Source organism: Lipophrys pholis, assembly GCF_963383615.2.
Source record: "Lipophrys pholis genome assembly, chromosome: 19".
NCBI classification, from domain to species: Eukaryota; Metazoa; Chordata; class Actinopteri; order Blenniiformes; family Blenniidae; genus Lipophrys; species Lipophrys pholis.
The window spans coordinates 8,958,495-8,981,223 of record NC_137647.1 but is presented as its reverse complement, the minus strand read 5'-3'; the positions used below and the strand labels follow the sequence as shown (position 1 = coordinate 8,981,223).

Below are 22,729 nucleotides of genomic sequence, written 5' to 3'. Positions count from 1 at the left end.
GGGTCCCCAGCCAATAGGGGCACACACTCTGCCAGATCACTCCATAAGTAGCCAATAGTAAGCCTTGATGTGTTTGGTGTCATCCCTCCCAGATGTGAATTCCTATAAACCCACAAGGTACACAAATACAGATACAAACACACAGCTCAGATTTACAGTGGCTCTGTGTGTCGATGTGTATGTATGGAAAAGAGAGGAGACACAAAAAGAGCCTCTGTACTTTCAGATGAATGCACCTTTCTATCACATACGGCCATAGTGCATCCAGTTCCGATCTGTCAGCATCCTCAAATGACTACAGGGCTGGTATTTCACATAGAAGTGGAACTCCGACGCTGCAGCATGTGGAGCTTTGTCTCACTCTTGTGGACAATTAGAGAACTTTGAGGACACTGCATAGCAGAGGAGGCTCCTCTGGTCCTGGAGGGCCACACAGTCCCGCATGTTGTCAATGTCTCCACCCGAATTTAATGAATCTGTTTCCATCACTCTCAGGAGAAAGCCTGAATACAAGACACTGTTTTAGAATCAAGTGTGTTGAAGCTGGGAGACATTGGAACCATGCAGGACTTTGGCCCTCAAGCAATAGAGGGAGTCCAGTGTGACCCTAGAGTTCAAAATGATGATTTTGAGATTTGAGTCATTTGTTTATTATTATTTTTGTGCCATTTTCTTTTACACAACAGCAGTATACATCAAGCACATTCTGAAATCACAGAAAAAGCACATATAGTTGTTTTTTCACTAAACATAACACCAGAAATTCAAAACAAAAGAAATGAGAAATGGAAAATAGTTGAGTGGCAGGTCACCAGAAACCTTCAAAAGGCTGCAGTGGGAACTGTCTTGTCATCATTTAGTCTATAAAAGAAATAGAAACACAGGATCGTATTAACTTTAGGTGAGAGATTTATATAAATCCAGTCACATTCGATTTTTGTTACTCAAATTTATGGCAAATGGCAATGTCTTACCTTGAACATGGTAGCAAAAACACCATAGATAATGGACATTAGGAACAAGATGAGGAAAATGAAGGCCATGTGCAGAGTTTCCACGCCTGTATCTTGGTTCACTTCAGCATGGACGATGTGATCTAAAAAGTCGCACTGCTCCAGCGTGTCTGTGATCAAATATTTTTTAGTTGGACAGTTATTTGATCCAGTTCAAAAGTGATTTAGTATTTGACATGTGACTGTTAAACACACGTGCATTGTGTCACGTTCTCGAAAGGATGAGTTGACTGAACGAGGTCTCACCTGGTTTGGATAGATTAAGGAGCTTTGTAAAGCTTGCATGGGTCACCTTGCAGGTGAGCACCACTCCTGGCAGAGAGTCGATTAGAGAGAGACGTAGGTGGCTTCGAATGCTAAATGTTCCATCTGCGCCGCTTTGTGGCTCACTGGTGCTGTAGTCCCACAATTTTGAGGTTCCGTCACGAAACCAAGTGATGTTGATGGCTTCAGGAGTGAAGCCAAAGGCCAGGCACACAAGTTCATTAGAGCCCTGAAGCAGGAGCGCTGACGGATCACTGAGGGTCACTGAAGCTGAGAAAAGAATCATAAACCTTTTGTTTTTTTTCTCAATCCATCTTTTTTTTTTTTTAGACTGAGGCAAATATGAGCAAAAGCAATTGATAAACAACTCACCCAAATCATTCTTCATGGTGCTTTGAAAAGGCGTTTCAGATGACTCATGTATGACAACACAAGAATACGTCGGTCTGGCCAGACTTTTGGATACATTCAGTCTACTGCTCATTGAAAAAGCACTGCTCCCTGTGTACTTCCACACAGGACCATTGACGTAACTCCATGATGGAAGTTTCGCTCCATTATCCTCCCAGTATACGATTATGTTGGATGGGGAAAATCCAGAAACTTGGCAAACAATCATGAAGGTTTCTGACACCAATATCTCAGAGGCAGTTGGCTGAATTATCTTCACTGTTGGTGGGTGTAGAGCTTGAGAAACAAAACAAAACAAAAACAAAGGATCAGTTGTTGTTTTGTTTTTTTTTGCAAATAAGGCTTATATTTCTAACACTACCTCTGCTTTTGCTGATATGGGCCTTGTAGCCTTTGTTGGAACATCGATGTTTTCCCTCACAAGACACTTGTTTATATGCATGCCAATCCTCTGCTGACATTTGGAAGATGCTCTGCATAGTCTGTGTCCCATTGCTGTGGCTCGTTGGTTGCTCTTTACGAGTATTTTCCCCAGAATATTCGCTACCATCCACTTTCCAGACGATGGAGAAGTCATTGAGATTATGACCGACGAGAAGGCATGTGATGGTCATCAGACCCTTGTCCTTGTTCATAAGCTGCTGTAGCGGTGGTGGCTGAACATAAACCTCAGCAAACTGAGACGATTCTGGAGTAACTGAAGTGCAAATGTGGAGAAAATATCAACAATCAGTCGAAGCGAAATGGGCAATGGTTTTTGAATTAAAAAATTCAGGAATGGTGAGACTGTATTTCTAATTTCCTAATGTTGTGTGCTGTCAGGTCACCTGAGCAGACACTGATGCTCTTTTTGCCAGTCGTATTGAGAGACTTGTCAGACACTTCACAAGTGAAGACCGTCCCAGTTTGCCACTCCGTCCGAGGGACTGGAAGTTGACTGGTAACTGCTACACGCCCATCTGCAGACAGGGTGATGGTGTCTTTTGTTGAGGACGACCTGCTCTTGAGCTCAGGGAACCATTTGATTTCAGGGTCAAAGCTGCTTCCAGAGCACAAGAGTGTTTGTGAATCAGAGTCTTCATTGGGTATCAGAAGAAGTTCCACAGATGGATCCACTGAATGATAGATAAATCAGTATATTGATGAGTGAATACATTGATATATATATATATATATATATACCATAAACTCTACTATACTCTACTCACCAAAAATGTTGCTAAAGGATTGTGACGTGCTGCTGCTGGAAAAACCTTGATTCACCATGCAGGCGAAATTGTGGTCTTTCTTCCAGTATTGTGTAGGTACATTGAATTGTACACTAATTGAATAAATACCCGGGCCATTGTGAACATCAATGTATCGATTGTCAGAGATGCCAACTCCATTGGCCTGAAGTGTGATGCAGAGATCATCTGAGGAAAGTTGTGTGATATCACACTTGAGCACAGCACTGTCTCCCTTGAGAAGCTCCGGAAGAGATCTGCTTATCATTACCACTGGAGGTGTAACGTCAGGCTCTGCATGATAAATCAGGAAGAAAACAAAGCGAAGCGTGATTCATCAGTAAGTCCCTTCTGGCCATCGGCGATTTTTCAGGTTGAAAGTTGATCTTACCTGTGATGATTTTGGTTTTCTCCACAGATGAAAAGCATGTATGTTCAGCTCTGCATGTCATACGCTTCAGTTGCTTCCAGTGACTCGAGGGAACAGTCACTTCACTGATTACATAAGTTGCGTTTCTGGATTGGGAAACGGCGTCGCTTTGTGCAACCTGTTCATCCATCTGCCAGCTCACATTGGCATCAAAAACAGTGCTGATCACACATGTTGCTTTCACAGCAGAGGTCGCTGTCATCACAGTCTTGAAGCTGGGAGTCTGCAGGTGAATAGAAGGTGGAGTACTTGCATGCACTGAAAAGAAAGTATATATGAGACTAATCATAATCAATCATTATAAACACATTTATTTTAACACATTTTATGAATGTATTTATTAAAATTCATTGTATGGTAATAAATAAGTACCCATATGTACTTACTTTCACAAATACTTGTTGTCTTTTCATAGTCACTTTTATTATGAGTAGCCTTGCATGTAAAACTGCTGCCTTTTGTCCACTCTTTCATATCTGGCTCGATTTCACTGCTTCGGCTGAAGGTTTTCACCCCCCCTTCCATACTTTGCATCTTGAATTGGTTATGAACAATATTCAGCGGTTGTTGGTCTTGTTGCCACTCCACACTCAGTTTTTCTGGATAGAAGCCACTGAGAGTGCAAATAAGTCTGATTGCTGAGTTTCCCACTTCACCTTTCCACACCGGGTACAGTGTGATGCTTGGTGGGGCAGTCCGTGATTCTGAGGCAATGAAAAGATTATTGTGTGTTCACATGTTTCACTTCAAATGTTAGTTTAATAAATAAATAAATAAATAAATAAATAAATAAATAAATAGATAGATAGATAGATAGATAGATAGATAGATAGATAGATAGATAGATAGATAGATAGATAGATAGATAGATAGATAGATAAATAGATAAATAAATAGATAAATAAACAGATAGATAGATAAACAAATAAATAAATAAATAAATAAGTTAATGATAATATTATAATAATAATAATAATAATAATAATAATAATAATAATAATAATAATAATAATAATAATAATAATAATAATAATCTTAACACAGTGATACATACCTTCGCATTTTGATAAGTAACTGTTTTAGGTGTAGTGTGTTTTTGTTTAGGCTAGATGGCAGAGTTGTACTGTTACATAGCTTGTGGTGTTGTGAATTCAGGTGGAGACAGGACTGGAAGTCTGTTACACAGATGTTAAGCAGGATAGGGCAGAGTGATCAGGGCAAGCAGCAAGCGGAAGGCTTTACAACAACCAGCCCCCTCCACCATGTCGACAAGTGCAAAAATAAACAGAAGTGAAACAAGGCAAGGAGCAACGGAGCACAACAGACAGCAGGTGTGAGGCGTGGCGTGCCAGTAAGAGAAGCAAAAGGCACATTTAAATATCTCATGGCAGTTCAGATGTGTTGTCACAAAGACTCAACAGGGCTTTGCATAACTTGAAGGTTTTAGTTCTCACACGTCAGTAATAATAGACACAAAAAGTCACCAACTGTAAAGAGTCCCACATTGCACACTGAGTTACACACACTGTCGATTTCTTCTGCTGGAAATAAACATGACAATATAATACTTAGAGAAATACAAAAAAAAAAGAATTTGCATTAAAAAGAATATTGGTAAAACTACAGGAAATACAGTGAAAGAGAGAATAAGAAGGAACAAGCTTTCTCATCTTCATTTGAACCTTTTATTAAAAAAAAGGCAAAGAAACAAACCACAACAAAAATTAAGCTGTAACTACTTACATGATACTATGAATTTGCGAGAAAAATGTTTATGATATATTTCCTTCAGGTTTTTGTTTTCATACAGACATGCTCACACTCCTTGTTTCATTTAACCTGAAAAGAGATATTGTAAAAGACAAATAAGAAAATTGCAAACTTAAATGTGAATAGACAAAAATGACCAAGTTATTACCAGTTATTACACATCTACTATATAAAAGTGTAAGGGTGCTCATAATTTCAGAGCACAATACAACAGTATATAATAAATATTATCATTGGACTTTTTACGGAAATGTTAAATAACAGTGAACAGTAAACAAAAATATTATTTAATCTTTTTAGTAAATGTAACATGCATCAAACTGCATAAGGTGAGTGCTGTAATTGTGCATCATCATTTCTCATTAAGAATTATTCATTCGAATGAGAACTGAAGGAAGAATGAAAGGGTTGGATCAACAGGAGCTGGCAATGCAAAAACAGTTGACGTATCAATTTGTATAACCACATTAACAATGCAGTTTTTATGATAATGTGTTATTATTACATATAACTATGTTGCGATGTACTGAATTAAGTGATGGCTGTCCTCTCTCTTCTCTGAAGGAGATTGCTAACAAGCTCAACTAACAAGCCATGTAAAATCCTTCAGGTTACTGAAAATCTGAGATTATTTATTGAACACAACTTGTTCACAAATGTAAGTCCTCTGAACAATTTTATAAATTGCCATGACTGTGAATGTGAAATCTTGCTGTATGTAGAAACAGTGTCTTTATATTTTAATGAGGAAATTAAGGATTTCATCAAATTTGATTGGACATAAATGTTACAAATCAGTGATTCTACTATTGGAAGAAAATATAGTTGTTATTTTTTGTCAGTGTACCAAACAATCAACTGTCTACTCTTTTCTTGATCCATATCTGTGCTTGGCAAATTGATCTGTACCTTGACGGCAGTAGTTCCGATGGTGAACAGCAGAGTGAGGAGGAAGAGAAGGATGAAGGTGAATGCTGTGCTTGCCATGTTATCCTCTTCTGCCCTCTCGGCATCGTTCCACTCGTTGTTTGTTTCAATCAGGTGCTCTAAGTGTAGGATATAGCAATTGTTTCATTAAGACTCGGTTTGGCGAATAGCTAGAATAATTATTCACGTCTGATAACTTCCTCTTTTGGGAGTTCACCAACATTAGTCAATAAGTCAATTCAGTGAAGTGCAGACAAATGTTTAGTTATGTATTACAAAATATTCACAATAAGCCTCGGTGGGTCTGAGCATCAGTGGCATTAAGCCAATTCTGCCCTTGATGATCCTGACTTGCTTGTGAAATTCACAATCAGAAATATTGGTGTGGTTTGCATCCCTTGGCTTGAACTTGTGTTTATTCATTGTTTGACTCAGAGACAGTAGAGCTCGAGTCAAACTGTCGGTTGTAGAGTATGTGGAGGGGTGAAGGACCCAGTAGAGACAAACAGCCGCACACACAAAGTCACAGAAGCAGTGTTGCTGCACTATCCACAAACAATATGAACACGAATGAGATTTATTTGATAGTTATCTAAAGTAGATGAAGAAATATTGCCAAAGGGTTTTTTTTTTTTGTTTTTTTTGTTCTTTGTAGGACTCAGTCAAGATAAAATCAGCTCCCTTGAGCAATGCCATAAAAGACATACAATAAACATGTCACACACAAAAGATCCACTTTTAAACGATGACATGAACTGAACATGACAAACATCAAAGGATTTGCAAAGAATTTTTTTTTTTATTTTGATTTTGAATCTGCATCGAACACACACAAACACATGGTAATATCACAAGCAACGAACGGGAACATCCAAACAACAGAAGACACAGCCAGACAGAAGGAGACATCTACTGGGTGTTGCACGTGTTAGGGACGTTCATGCTGAAATTCACCACGTTGTTCTTTTCAAAGGTTCTGGAGCCAATGGATCTGACAATGGATTTGCTTGTGTTGGTCAAGAGGGACTCGTGGTAAACCACGCAGCCATACACAACATCAATGTCACTCCATTGCGCAACGTTCAGAGTTAAGTGGCTGTAAACGAAATATGCTCCTTTGCTTTCTACGGGGCTTGTGGTTTTGAACTCATATGCTGAGCCTGTGTCCTCATCGTTAACAAGCCAAGAGACAGAAACCTCCTGGGGGAAGAAGTCTTTCACAAAGCAAGTCAGGGTCACCTTGTTGTTATGTTCTAATGGCGGCAGCATAAACACTGCGGGTTTTTTTGTTTGTTCCCCTGCAAATATGAAAAAACAATTAGACATATTTCCACATATAAAACTACCTTAAGTCCCTGTGAGAATATTTTCTAAACAAAAAAAAAACAAAAAAAACTGATGTAGTTTGTGATATAACAAGTGGAATTAAACACAGTCTTTTATTGTATACTTGCAGAGTAGTTTTCTTACCGATTGACTTTTTGTACTCTTTCTTCACTGGCTCCATTATGTTGTTATGATAAACCACACAGGCGACTTGTGTCCCGTTGCTCCATTCGTCATAGGTGATGTCCAGAAAATGGAAAAGTGTACCTTGCTTTTCCTTGCCGAAGACAATCTGACTGTCAGCAATTTCATTTCCCGAGCTGTTCTCCCAGAACATCTTCTCGACTTTTCCCTTATTGACCTTGACTTCACAGGTCAGAGTTCCTTTTCTGTTTATGGACATGTTTTCAATTCTGGGGCCTTCAATATTTATTTCCACATCTGCTTCACTGCACCCACCACCTAAAGGAAATAAACAGATACATTCATTGAATGAAAATTGTTTGTGATGGAAACTGATTAAATTGTTAAAAGAATATGTAATGGTATACTCACAGACTATCTCGGACTCTTTGTAGGTCACCGTTTTCTTGACAACAATAGCGTTTTTTCCCCAATTTCCATCAAACAGACATGTGTATGTTGTACCCTCTACCCAGTCACTGGAGTCAACAGTGAGAAAACTTGCTGCACTGTATAGTGTGGTGTCGTTCCCAGTTCTTCCTTTGGAAACCGTTTCAATCTGGTCTATTTGGCCGGTGATTTGTTCTGTGTTTTTCTGCCATGTTAGGTTATATCCCTTGGGTGAAAAATCTTTGGCCACGCAGGAGAAGGTAACCTCATTTTCATCATCAGTGGAGGAACCCAATTTAAGAGTCGGTGAAATATATTTCACCTCTGAAAAACAAACACACACACACACACACACACACACACACACACACACACACACACACACACACACACACACACACACACACACACACACACACAGAGACACATGTATATATGTATGCAGAAGCTGGAAGTAATATAGATATATATGCAGAAGCTGACCATGTGTTACAATGTTAATTAATTCTGGGTTAACGGAAAAGAAAAGGTATGACTGGATATGGAGCTTGCACATGCATACATGATGCGGCTGAAGTGAAAACTTTTCTTTGATAATTAAGTAACTGAAATGACAATTTATGGAACTCTTGCTTCTGCATATACACTGCCTGTGAAGCAACATAAATAAGAATGTTATTTTCGTCATTTGCTGTTGTACAATCCAAATTTGAAGCAGGCACCAGGGAAAAACAATGCAGATAGAAAGAGAAAGAGTCAAATATTAATCTTAAACAGAGTTTGTTAGTGAGGGGAAAAAAAAGAAAGAAAAAGCAAAGCGTTGTCCGTCTTATTCCACCTGCAGTAACTGTTTTTGTCACTTGGTCTTTTTGTCATGAATTGTATTATACTTATTAATGCTAATAGATTAAATGCAGGTTGTATCACTCCTTTTTTTGTGAACCAAATATCAGTCTGTTCATTCATCAACATGTGAAGATTGAGAACATTAAAAAAAAGGTAATAAGGTAATACCTGTAACAAATAACGTTTCAGATAATCAACTCAACTATGGGTGATAACTAACTTTTTGTACATCTGTGACAAAACAGAAAAGTTATTGTGAACAGTCCTACTATGCAATTACAGTAGATCAGTCATAAAAAACAACAACAAAAGAACAAAATTATAAAAAAAAAAAAATTATAATTCACTTAGCTGGTGACTTACCAGGAATGACCAAAGCAGCCTGGGAACTCCCCACAGTGTTACTGGCAAGACATTTGATATTGCCCTTGTTGTCCCAGTCATTTCTCTTCACTCGGATGTGACTGATGCCAGTGTAAGTGTTTCCTTCCTGGACTGCAGGGAACTGGATGAAATCAGTCAAGGCCGTGCCGCTTTTGGTCCATGAGAAAGTGAGTGAGGCGGGAGAGAATCCAGTGGCCAGGCAGGCAAAAGTTAAGGTGGCTCCACTCTCAGTGCTGCATGGAATCAGAGGAAACACCTGGGGCACAGTAGCAATGGCTGAAACAACACAGAAAGAAATATATATATACATGTGTCATTCAACGATGAACATTGAAATAAAGTCACTTTCATTACACGGGAACAATTAGAGGAGCAACATTCAAAATGCTGAACATGTCAAATGTCCTGCAAACAGAGTGAAACTCTTCCAAGTCCCGACGACGACGTACATAACATGAATCAGTCAGGTATTTTAGTAAATATGGAAAGCATTTCAAAAACTGGAAAAAAAAACCCCCAACTAAATAAAATCAGTCACATCAAACTGTGCAAATTTTTTTTTCTACATATAATTTTGCTCAATACAATCAAAAACACAGTGTCCGATATTTCAGAAGGACAGTTATCACAACAAAAACTGTATATTTTGTGAGAGAAGTAATAACTGATAAGACAATTAACTAGTCAATAATAGAATGGTTTTTCCACCTTTTTTTAACGGAGCATTAATCAATGAACAAACAGGGTATCTTTTCAAAAATCCAAACCTAAATACATTGACTGAGTTGATGATATGTCATCATAAACATGCGCGACTTCTAATCACCTTTAGAAGTTGCGTATGATATAGAATAGTGTTCTTACCTGATGAAACAGTTACGGCTGTACCTTTTCCCCAGTAGTCAAAAGAATAGTAGTAGCACAGTGCTGAATTTACTCAACTCGTAGTACGAAAGCCCATTTACTAATGTTATGGAGTGCAGAAATATAGCCCAACGTTTGATCCTATTTATACAACTACTGCATCTGACAATGTAAATTACTTTTTAGCTGGAAAAAGATTCAGGAAAAGATATTAAAAATACATTTCATATTAAATTTCAGCAGAACTCTTACCTGTTGACACCGTCACCATAGTGCCTTTTCCCCAGTAGTCAAAAGACCAGCTATCACAGTTCTGACAGTCTCTTTGCACCCCTAACAAAAACCCGTTACTGTATAATAAGGTTCTGTCATATCGTTAGTTTTTTTTGTCATATGAAGACAGAATCTTAAATAAATTCTACTTCATAGAGGACTATTCTGATCCGATCTCGCAACAAGATGAACATGTTCTAAGAAATTAAACTGATTTAAGCAGAGTTGATGATTTTATCAATTTGTTCAAACAGAAATGTAAAGTTTCATATCAGGTTATCTCTTTTGCCCTTTTAACCAGCAGTGAAAAGCATTTTTGCAGTTTAAGAAATTTCTGAAATCATCGGGAATAAACTGGTTCATATATATATTTTGTTTCCTTCCAGTATACACTGGCCAAATCAAAAGGAGATTCAAATTGCAAATTTCTCCACATGCGAGATAAATAAAGGGATATCTTATCTTAAATTATTTTAACATCGGAAAAGTCGACATATTACAACACATTTGACATACAGTCATTTAGCACACTGCGTTACAACTGTACGCCCTAAATAAAGCATCAATAATGCAATGAAAGAAACTTTTTCGACTTAAATTGAAATGAAAAAAGAAAAGACTGACTTAACAGTGTTCATTTTACCTTGCTGCCTTTTCTCGAGAAACCATTATTACAATATACCCACATCTTAACAACAAAAACATCCCAAAGCCACTAAGCTTTAAATGAAAAGCAAACAGTGTAAATATCACATCACCATTGCAAAGGATTTAAGGAAGAAATGGTTTTTTACCTGTCGTTACAGTCACCATGGTTCCTTTTCCCCAGATGTCAAAACCATAGTCACAGTGTAACAAACCAACACATTCAATGTACAAAAACAACTTTTCTGAAGCTCTTGATTTTCTTGAATTTTTAAACAGTTTACTTTATCACAATATAAGTGTGACACGAAAATATTTTGCTTACCTGTTTGCTACAGTATTACTTTTTGTGATCTAACCTGTGGTCGCAAGGCATCCAAACTGCAAACCTAAGTTTACAATACAGTTTCCCCCCCGCTGTGTACTTATGGCATTTAAGACAACATTATGAAAAGAAAAGGCTGATTTTACCTGATGTGACGGTCACCATCGTTCCTTTTCCCCAGTAGTCAAAAGCATCGTCACAGTAAAGCAATCGAACACATTCACTGTACAAAAACAGCTCCTACAATGGTCTTGATTTCCCCATCTTTTAAATACATTAAACGGTTTACTTACACATATAAGTATGACCTGAAAAACTTTTGTTTAACTGTTTGTTACGGCGTTATCTTTTTGTGATCCAACCTGTGGTCGCAGTGTATTAAGTGAAGGCATCCAAACTGCAAACCTCAGTGCGTTCAAATTCAGTTTTTCCCACATTGAACAAAAACATGTGTACTTTTAGCAACAATAGGGAGAGAAAAAGCAGATTTTACCTGATGTGACGGTCACCATCGTTCCTTTTCCCCAGTAGTCAAAAGCACCGTCACAGTAAAGCAATCGAACACATTCACTGTACAAAAACAGCTCCTACAATGGTCTTGATTTCCCCATCTTTTAAATACATTAAACGGTTTACTTACACATATAAGTATGACCTGAAAAACTTTTGTTGAACTGTTTGTTACAGTGTCATCGTTTTGTGATCCAACCTGTGGTCGCAGTGTATTAAGTGAAGGCATCCAAACTGCAAACCTCAGTGCCTTCAAATTCAGTTTTTCCGACATTGAACAAAAACCTGTGTACTTTTAGCAACAATAGGGAGAGAAAAAGCTGATTTTACCTGATGTGACGGTCACCATCGTTCCTTTTCCCCAGTAGTCAAAACCAGCGTCACAGTGAAAAAAGTCAATGCAACCAACATACAAAAACATGAGTTCAAGTGTTGTTGGTTGTTTTTTGTTGTCGTTTTTTTAACCTTTGGTCTTAGTCCCCACATGTTCCTTCATTTTCCAGTAATAAAGACTCACAATGAAGCGTATAAAAACTAACATTTCATGTTAAAATGTGTGATATTAGGAATTGTAATTATGCACATAATGTTAAGACAGAACGCTTTTACCTGTTGTCGCAGTCACCAGCATTAATTTTCCCCAGAAGTTGAATAGTCACAGTTATAAATATCATTTATATCACCAGAGCATACATATTTAATAACGTGCATCATTTTTTTAATCCATTAAACCTAATATGTCACCCAGGTCGGCTAATTTGGAAGAGGTTTGTTAATTCACATGTAACACACAGGCATAGATTTAAAGACAAAACAACCGGATAACGTCAACATGTATTTTCACTCCAAATAAATTATTTACTTACCAGAAGTTACTGTGACTTGAGTCCCTTTCCCCCAGTAGTCAAAGTAGTAGTCACAGTGTTATATGACAGCCTGCTCCTATTACAGATACCTGATCTACCTTGACTCAGGGAAGCAGCAAGGATACAGTGATGAAATAATTCCTACCATATTGCATATTTACATTTCTCCTGAGATGTTTCATTTCCTCTTGGTTACATAAAATTAAGGCGCGTGTGCCAGTTGGGGAAGAGCACTTCCTCTTTATCAGCCCCTCGCCTCAGCTTCAGTCCCTTCGGGAGTTCACGCAACATTTACTGGAACTCAAAGACAACAATACGAACTTTAATGCCTCATTTTTAGATTATAAGCGGACTGATGGATGAAGATAGATGGACGTGTGGGAGGACAACTTTTATGCTTGTTCTTTGTTCAAGCCATGCTATTCCACTCTTTTAACGTTTCTCTATATAAAAAAAAGTAGCATGAACAAGATTTCCCTGCAACTTTTATGGTCATTACTGGTCCTCACATGACATCTAAAGTTGCCGTTTAAAAACAGAAACACACGGGTAGTGAGCGATCGCGACGATGGCACATTGAATGCAAAATATTTTGGGTCACAGCTTTCAACAAAGCTCACCACCATACTCACCACTGGGCCATTGGCCTGTTTGAGAGAATCTCGAGAAAATGTATGAAGTACAAGGTTCGAATAGTTGTAAACACAAGTAGCTAATCAGAGCTCCATGTGAAGACGAAAGGTGATTTGAGTGGATGTAAACAACATGGTATTGTTGTTGATAGGCTGGTTTGGTTATTCCAGAAAGTGCTGATCTACTGCTGATTGTCAGGCACAACCACAGTTTAAAGAGAATTATCCACAATGAAGGATGAAATATCCAATGGGTGACGGTTCTCTGACACAAAATGAGCAAAAGAGCACCAATTGAACAACTGAAGCTGATCAGTTTACTGAAGCCTAATGCTGACTCAGCAATAAAACACAATGAAGTTGACATGAAATTGCTACTCTTTCTGTTTTCATGTTTTCATCCACAAACTATCTAAATAACAGGTCAGCCTGTTAATGTGTGATTCCGTTTATCCCCTTGGACTGCTTTGAAAGCCAGAGTAAACTGGTTGCCACCAGTGTCATAACATCAGGAAGTTCACAGGCCTATCGAAATTTGAGAATAGAAGATTGGGAAGATTCTGATCTTATGCCGATTCAAGGCCTCACAATTTGGTGTAAACAACATGAAAGTATGGATTCATCCAACAGTTCAGGCTGCTGCCTGTGGATTAAAAACTTGGGGGATATTTATTTGGGACACTTTGGTATCGTTGATATCGTTTGAGCATTGTTCAACCTCCACAGCCTGCTGAATACTGCTGCTGATCATGTCCATCCCTTCATCACCACACCGTATCAAACTTCTGAGGGCTACTTACGGCAGGATGGCGCTTAATGTCAAAAAACCACAATCATGAAACAACTAAAAAGTGATGCTTTAACAGAGCTTAGTTTGTATGTTTATCTAGATTGTTCTCTTTAAGCTTATCAAAGTTATCAAAGTTCCACTTTAACAAATCAACTTCATGTTTTGCTCCAGCGGCAAACGTCTCCCCTCCTGCTGGCCGAAGATCCTTCTCGGAAATCACCTGGAGAACTGGTAAAATAGTGGCATAATAGCCTTTAAATTGTACATTTCGAAGTTAGTTATGAAACCAATTTTATTGAGAACTTCTGGTACACAGTGAAATGTCCCCAAAAACTTTACACTTTACAAACTCACACTGACAACATGGTTTTGAGACTGAGTCCAATTTTTCAAGCAATGAGGTCGCCGCAGCATCATGGCAGCCTCATCGATATCTCAGCTCGGGTCTCGGTGTTGTGTTGTGTCCGCTACTAAATCTGTTTTGCGAAATCAATGTTTTCTTTGAAACTTAAACCGTTTCCTTGGTGGCTTGGCGGTTGTTGTGGGCCGGTTTTGGCACACTGGCCTTATGTTTAACACCGCTGTTCTACATCTAAATTGCCGAGATGCTACAGACCAAAGACATTATGGTTTTGTTGTGCTGTTTGTCCTAATCTTGTAAACACAGTGACTCTGTCCAGGATGTACTCTGCTCCCTGAACTGGATGGAGCAGTATAGACGATGAATGGATGACTGCAATTTGGTTCGGTTCATTGCTGACGTTTAGAGGTAAAGGGCACTGTAAACTCAATTATCGCTGGTAATTTAAATATAGTATCTTTGATCCTGCAAGTTTCTGAACCTCCAATGGGAACGATTCGGAATTCAGTATTTTGCCCAGGGACACTTAAATCAACTTTGACATGGGAAGACAACACAGTGTGATACGCATTATTGAATTGGGAGAGTTCAGTGCGGAAGCACCTGCTGTGGTTTAGGATTGCTTCCTGTGTTACGTAAATATTAAGCAGTGAGGACACTGAAAACCACAAGTCTTCTCTATTAGATAACATTTTGACTGGTACATTTTACATATTTAATACTATTTCTAATGCAGAAAGATAATTATAATATAGAACTAATAAATATTGGAGAAGGGGTAGGATTTGATAAGTTGACTTCTTCCCACCCCTTTTCAGGCATGTTAATCAGATATATGAGATATGTATGTGTGTGTGTGTGTGTGTGTGTGTGTGTGTGTGTGTGTGTGTGTGTGTGTGTGTGTGTGTGTGTGTGTGTGTGTGTGTGTGTGTGTGTGTGTGTGTGTGTGTGTGTGTGTGTGTGTGTGTTTGTACATATGTTGATAAGTATGTGTGGGTCTACTTAAACATAGATTATATATTTTGTAAAACTATATTTTCATTAGAAAGAATGTATTCATTTAATAACATTAAATGGTATATATATTTTTGGATGTGTGTATGTGTAGGAATATTGGATATGTATGTGATTGCACAGAATTTATTAAATGTCACATGCCTGAAATGAATAATGATAATGAGTAATAATAATAATTTAATAAAATCTCTGATACAATCTAAGCCTAATATTGTCATTTAGATTTTCTGGGTGACAAATGTTTTCATGAGTAAATATATATTTGATGATTGACTTGTAGCTCAAAACTAAAACAATACTAATGATTCTAATGTTGTTGTTTTTTTTGTTGTTTTTTTTACTAAATGAAGTATGTTGTTTATACGCATGCAATGTATTGAAAAAGACACGCCTTCCTGCAAATTGTGTCTTTTGAGGGTAAAACTGAAGAAAAAAAAACTGCATGGAGACTCTGTGTCTCTGTGTTTCAGATCAGTTTCATGAAGGTTTTTGTAAGACCTTCAATCACTGTGATAACCAGCTCCAGCTATAGTGAACACAATGGCATTTGCTCTAACAAAAACCTAATGAGGGGCATGGTCAGGATTTTCTGCTGCGTCTGAACATTTGAATTTCTATGTGCTTGGATTTGCATATCAATATATGAATGCACTATTGTTTTCAGTATTTTATCCTTTTGAAACATATGCCGTTTCTTGCTCTTATTTTAAATGTAAATTAGGATTTCTGTTCTTCTGTCGTTTGAAATGCATGGATAAATTAGGATCACTATGCCAAACTTTCCCCCCCCAAAAAACTTTTATTAGATATGTACGAGAAGCAAAACATTTACTCACATAGTATTTTCTTATCAGTTACATCACTGCACATCAACTTCTTTAGTTTTTGTTCATGTCACTGTGACTGTTATAGTGTACCATGATTCAACACTGGACAAGAAAAACCTTTACTATTTTTGCTCAAACTGTTTTAACTTTCACTACAACATATGAAGTTTAAAATCCTGTGTCCCAAATTGTGCGCGCATAAAACACACAACAGCAACCATATCATTTTAAATGAGGGAGTCGTCTGAGCTTTTGTTCCACGATGCACCGATCTGTGGCTTCATATCGTTCGTAGACAGGTTTTTGTAATGACACGTATCACTGTGGCCCCCGTATACACACTGGTCAACACTCATACAAAAACCTGTGACTCATCTTAACCAGCCTTATTTAATGTCTACTGCTGTGTTTTTATCGACAGACACTGCCGCCCCCCCCCCCCCCCCCCCCCCCCCCGTTTCTTTTCTTTTTTGCAACATTTTGACAATCGTATACCTTTTGATGTTTGATTATTCGACACTTTCAAAAAGTGTCATGTGATGATCGCTGTTAAATCTTCCAAAGATGTTATTGTGCAGCGCTTTGGTCGAGGTCAAAATATCTATTTTGATAAACATGACCAACTTTTTTTTAATATTTTGCTTTGTATAAAGTAGGTATCGCATGATCACGTTGACTGTTTTATGTTCAGCCATACTGTTGTAACAACTGATATTACAAAAGCTTCTGTAGTGTATTTTTTTCTAGCAGGAATTTTTCTTATGCATTTCCACGTGAAACCAATAATAAACTGGCTTGGTTTGGTCTTTCTGTCTCGACATAAAGCGTGTCATTAGTTTTTCTGAGTGAAGGAACTGTATGGGCTTTAGTGTGAATTTGAAAATATTCTTATTTATTTAACTTTTGGGCCACATGGTAGTTTGCCCTCTGGTCTCACAGGAATCCCACAGCAAAAACAGGAATCATCCCCCCCGTTGTGCTAAAATTTGTAAAGGATTTTAAAGAAAAACAGAAAGACTACTCACTTGAGAATAAAAAGCAGTGAAAACAAAACAAAACACACACACACACACACACACACACACACACACACACACACACACACACACACACACACACACACAAAATTGTGTGGTCATGGACTCTGAAGAAAAAGTTCCTGGTTGGTGTAAAAATATGCATTTCATATCAATTTGCCTGTAATTAACTGGAAAAATGTAAAAAAAATAAAATAAAATTACAAAAATGATAGCGATGTTGGGATTTGCCCCAGTGCCCTTTGACCCAGAGTTTGACAATGGATGATAATCCTGAATATTCTATTGGACAGCGATAGCCGGTTCGATGCCCTGCTACTCAAGTCCTCACAAACATAAAATCGTACTGATCACATCAGTCCAGTTCAAAGGTTTTTCTGCTGGCTTCGAAGCATGGACTTTAAAATATTACCGCTGGTCTACAGAGCCCTGTATCCCACAAACCCAAAACACAGAGTTGTAAAAGTGGATTTTATTTTTCAAGAACCAAAATCATTTGACAACCTTTCCTGCTTGCCGCCTTCAGATCAGTGCAGGTTTTTGTATTGCCATTAAACACTGTGCCCCCCCACCCCATACACAATAACAGACACTTGCACAAAAACCTCTGCCTGATAAAATGCGTGCTCATTGGTTGTTGCTCTCAGGGAGAAAAGTATAATACATATCTCCATTTATTTTGTATTTCAGTACATATAAGACTAGAATAGGGATGGATTTATTGAACACCATTTTTTATTTTGTTGTATGTTTGTTTTAAGTTTTTAATGGTACTTCCAAAGATGAATGTCTTTGATGGTCTCGTCAGGAACTGTGTCACTGTTTTCAGATCATCTGTCGATATTCAAGCATCTGATATCAGTTTTGTTGTAAATCAATCGAAGTTATATCACACATCAGCAAGCAGAAGGTTTTCGTAACAACTTTTATTACTGTTAGAGTCAAAGTCCAATGCTGTTTAGGGTCATCAATCATAACACAAAGCACAGTTGCTTTAATTACAAAGTTAAAGTGTTTAGTTTATGATGCAATGTTTATTGTCTAATTATGTGAGTTTAGTGTCTCACGAAGGATTTTTTTAATCATCACATGTGCGCACACACCATATGGAATGAGATGTATACAAAATAATATACCCCCAAAATAAATGATCTGACTTCAAAATTCGAGAAAGAAAAGATTTATGGGGAGCAAATGTTTTCAAGAGTAAATATATATTTGATGATTGACTTGTAGCTCAAAACTAAAACAATACTAACGATTCTAATGTTGTTTTTTTATGTTTGTTTTTTTACTAAATGAAGTATGTTGTTTATACGTGTGCAATGTATTGAAAAGTGACATGCCTTCCTGCAAATTGTGTCTTTTGAGGAAAAAAAAACTGCATGGAGACTCTGTGTCTCTGTGTTTCAGATCAGTTTCGTGAAGGTTTTTGTAAGACCTTCAATCACTGTGGTACCAACTCCCGCTATAGTAAACACAATGGCATTTGCTCTAACAAAAACCTAATGAGGGGCATGGTCAGGATTTTCTGCTGCATCTAAACATTTGTATTTCTATGTGCATATCAATATATGTATGCACTATTGTTTTCAGTATTTTATCCCTTTGAACCATATGCTGTTTATGCTGACTTCAAAATACGAGAAAGAAAATATAAAAGATTTGGGCGTTTCATATATTCAGAAGTATCCCAACACAGATGTGTAGGCGTCTTTAACCATTTACTCACAAAATCCTTAAGTCTAGCAATTCTCTGTTTTCTTTTTTTTTATGTTTTGTTTATTTATTTTATTCAGAAAAATAATAATAAAACAAAACAATGCAATAAAATCCACAAAAGCTTATAATGTAAAACATAACAAAATTTTTCAAAGTTTTCTTCTTCTTCTTCTTCTTCTTCTTCTTCTTCTTCTTCTTCTTCTTCTTACTATTATTATTATTATTATTATTATTATTATTATTATTATTACTATTATTATTATGTACTGTGATCGGTTTGTCATATTTTCCCCCAAAAATCATTACGATTCGACATGTTAGCCATTCAATTCAAATGTGTTCCCAAAGCATGAGTAAATGTAAGCCATTTGTATTTTTATATTAGAAAATGTAACTGTAATCCATGAAAATACATTGACACAATAAAAACATTTTCGAAAAGTACTTGGATACCCAGTAGTGATGACTCTTGTCAATTATGGACATTTTCAATCGAGTGTGACGTTGAGCGTTATGATTTAAGGGGTACGTTGATGCTTTCTGAGGCCATACAAGCGTCCTCTTCCAGAGGAGGTTTTTGTCACAGGATGTATCACAGTGGCTGTTGTAGGACACGATGTTACAACCCTGTACAATAACTCCTCCCTATACACTCGCTGTCACGCCACACATGTGCCTATACATTAAACTCTGGCTTTCAGTTCGGTTCAGTCTCACATTGACGTGTGAGATGATCTGGAAAGCAAATATTCCGCCATGATTTCAGTTTTCATTTTTTTTTGTGGAAGTAGTGATTTATTTTTAGTTGTTAAACATGACTTTACAAAGGTAAATAAGAGTGGTATTACTGTCACTGTGTGGAAACTGTAATACAGTACAAATGGCACAGCTATGATTTGATGAAGGAAGAAAAAAGCTAAAGAAATACAGTTAGGTTAATAAAATGTGATAACATAGCATCTCACTAGGTTTATCATCCAAAGTTCAGACATAACAAAAGTATACGTACTGAAGTAACTGTATCTGTTATTGAAGTGTACACGTGTGCTCATGGTGATTCACATTCAGCACATAGAAATTGTCACCTTTCTCAGGAACCTTTAAAGTAGGTAAACCAATCTAAAGGGCTGTTGTGTATTGTGATGGATTGATAAGTGTAATCTGGCTTTATATTACTGAAGGAAAGCCGAGCCTCCAGTATGTACAGTCTGCATATCAAAGACTTGGGCTCCCTTGACAGGTTTTTGTCACTGTCTGATTTACTGTGGCCATCCCAGGTTCCACAGTCTGCCATCATCACGCAAAAACCTTCCTACTGTCGAGTCGCACTGTACTTACTGGCAGTCGGTAATGCAAGGTATTTCTTAAATAAAATTAAACAAAGACAAAAATATAATTTGAGATCATAATTGACATTAATTCTATGACTTCTTTATATGCATTAAGTCTTTTATAAACGCCCCTACAATTATGTTTACAAATCCTCCAACATGATCTTTAGTGGCACTTGATGAAAGAACTCAATCATTTGAAATGATATTCTTATAAATAAAATGAACCAAATTAGAGGTAAGGAAAGCTTGTGATCAGGGGTGTGCAGGTTTGAGTCCCACTGTTGAGGGTCCACGAGCAAGGCTCGCCCTCAACATGGAGTTTCAAAATGACTGAAGTAAAGGAAAAGACGAATCAATATATAGAAGGGCGCAAACATTTAATTAAATCTGGTTTTATAGTGACTTTGTGTCATTTGTTAATCTTTATTATTATACCGCTATTATTCACTCACAGGAACCGTCATTGAAGACCCTATTACCACGAATCATAGAGATCACTTTCGGTTGACGTTTTTTGTCACAGTGTGTAAGACTGTGTGTTAAGAGCAACTGTACCCCAAGCACTACTATAGCCTGAATCCCAGTGGCATACGCTCATACTAAAACCCTCACCACACTTGTCAGTGGATGCTTATTTAAATGACGTTACCATGAAACAAGAAAACTTTATTGAATATCTATTTGATTTAAAAAGTAGTTTTCAAAAGCCTTTTGTTTCAATTTATGTATAAAATGTTCACTTCTGAGGGGTGAAGTTTTAGTCATAACGTGTGGATTTCACAAAATCATTGCTGCATTTTTTATTTTTTATTTTTTTTTAATTAGGTTCATTAACTGTGGCTAACATTGAAACAAGAAGATAAAGTAATGCTTGTTATTCTCGGGTAACAAAGTTCTTTTTTTTTTTTCTAGCTTTTGTTAATTCATAAGAAAATTATTATTTGTTAATTAAAAAAAATACATTATTTGTTTGCCTTGGGGCTAGTTGACACTCATTTTTAGTCTTCACATTTGTATTCCCTGCAGAAGTGATTAATTTGACTCATCCTGAGTGAATTACTAAGCAAAATCTCATGCCAGAAATTAGTTATCACCAGCTCAGATCTTGCATGAGAGAACAATACATCATTGCACTGACCTCTATTGGTTAGAATTGAAGCCACCCTGTGCTGAAAGAGGAGTTGGAAAGTTTCACAGTGTGAAATACACATGTCGACCGATAGATGGCAGGCGAAGCAACATTTTCAGCTCATAGGAGTCATACTTACACAGTGGCCTGGGGTAGACACAGTTACACGTGTTGAATCTCTCAATCCTTTGCTTCAATATTTTATCTATCTATCTATCTATCTATCTATCTATCTATCTATCTATCTATCTATCTATCTATCTATCTATCTATCTATCTTATATGATCAGTGAATGAAAAAATGTAAATTATTGAAAATATTGCCTCAAATTGTACACTTTTCTAAATGATTCAATCTGTGTGGTTACAAAGTACTGCTGGACCGAGGTCGGAATTAAAGTAAAAAATGTTTCATTACCATACTTCAATATTGCATGTGTTTTAATGTATCTGCACTTTTCATACAATACAAAATATCTGTACTTTATACTACCTTTGCGACACTGGCTTGTTTTAACGTCTACGAGGGAAAGTCTGTTGTGTAGAAAAGGTAGAGTAAAGGGAGTGTGTGGTCTGTGGTACACAAAAAAAACAACAGAATTAACACAAATAAACGTCCTCTGTCAGAATGAAACATTGGTTTAAACTGGGGGTGTAAATGTCGAGGTGTCGATTAAACACCATGAGAGGTTTTCAGAGAGGGCCTTTCAAAGTATGAGTGAATCGTAAAACTCGCAGTTTCACAAAGTGTTTCCACCCTGTATAATATTCAGTCATAGTCACATCCTTCTCTCATTACGCTCATTAGTTTAAAAGAGCCTCGTATTTTAGTAGCGAAGCTAAGTAATGGAAATAGACTTCTACTTTTGCAGGGGTATTTGTACTTCTACTTAAGTGAGAGGAGTGTGATTACTTCTGCCACATCGGCTGACAATTGTGTATCTTGTTTCAAAGAAATGTATTTTGAGATCTGACGGTTTCCTCAAGGTTTTGAAGCTGCAGGTGCGATCCCCGAGGAGCAGAGCCGAGGGCCACGTGAGGCTCTCGAGAAGATATGTTTAGAAACGCCAGGAAACTGAAAAACCAACCTGATAACAGACATTTACAGCTGGTTCATTTCAGGAAGTTCCTAGAAATATTATGACAAAGGTATACAGTGATGTCTGAGGACACTCAAGCACACTTCTGAGAGAGTCGAAGCGAAATAAAACTGAGATTAAAAACTAA

The 22,729-nt window shown here is 37.3% G+C and overlaps 1 protein-coding gene across 6 annotated transcripts in view; it reads right to left on the bottom strand.

Annotated features, from left to right (window-relative positions):
* Positions 1 to 629: 629 nt before the first annotated feature.
* The window catches only part of LOC308124457 (immunoglobulin mu heavy chain-like), an 86,124-nt gene continuing 64,024 nt past the window's right edge, over positions 630 to 22,729 (bottom strand). Inside the window, exons 1-12 of one of the 6 annotated variants that reach the window (XM_080487447.1) lie at positions 18,774 to 18,781; positions 11,771 to 11,818; positions 9,150 to 9,446; positions 3,731 to 4,048; positions 3,306 to 3,602; positions 2,897 to 3,208; positions 2,516 to 2,803; positions 2,050 to 2,385; positions 1,650 to 1,964; positions 1,260 to 1,547; positions 975 to 1,123; positions 630 to 861 (exon numbers count right to left, since the gene is read on the bottom strand). In XM_080487447.1, coding sequence (XP_080343573.1) covers positions 853 to 861; positions 975 to 1,123; positions 1,260 to 1,547; positions 1,650 to 1,964; positions 2,050 to 2,385; positions 2,516 to 2,803; positions 2,897 to 3,208; positions 3,306 to 3,602; positions 3,731 to 4,048; positions 9,150 to 9,446; positions 11,771 to 11,789 — 2,628 coding nt within the window. In that variant the 5' untranslated portion in view covers positions 11,790 to 11,818; positions 18,774 to 18,781 and the 3' untranslated portion in view covers positions 630 to 852. Of the gene's footprint in view, positions 862 to 974; positions 1,124 to 1,259; positions 1,548 to 1,649; positions 1,965 to 2,049; positions 2,386 to 2,515; positions 2,804 to 2,896; positions 3,209 to 3,305; positions 3,603 to 3,730; positions 4,049 to 9,149; positions 9,447 to 10,286; positions 10,348 to 11,101; positions 11,150 to 11,423; positions 11,501 to 11,770; positions 11,819 to 12,117; positions 12,173 to 18,773; positions 18,782 to 22,729 lie in introns of those variants that run through there. The other 5 variants (XM_080487448.1, XM_080487445.1, XM_080487444.1 and 2 more) reach the window with 5 other exon arrangements.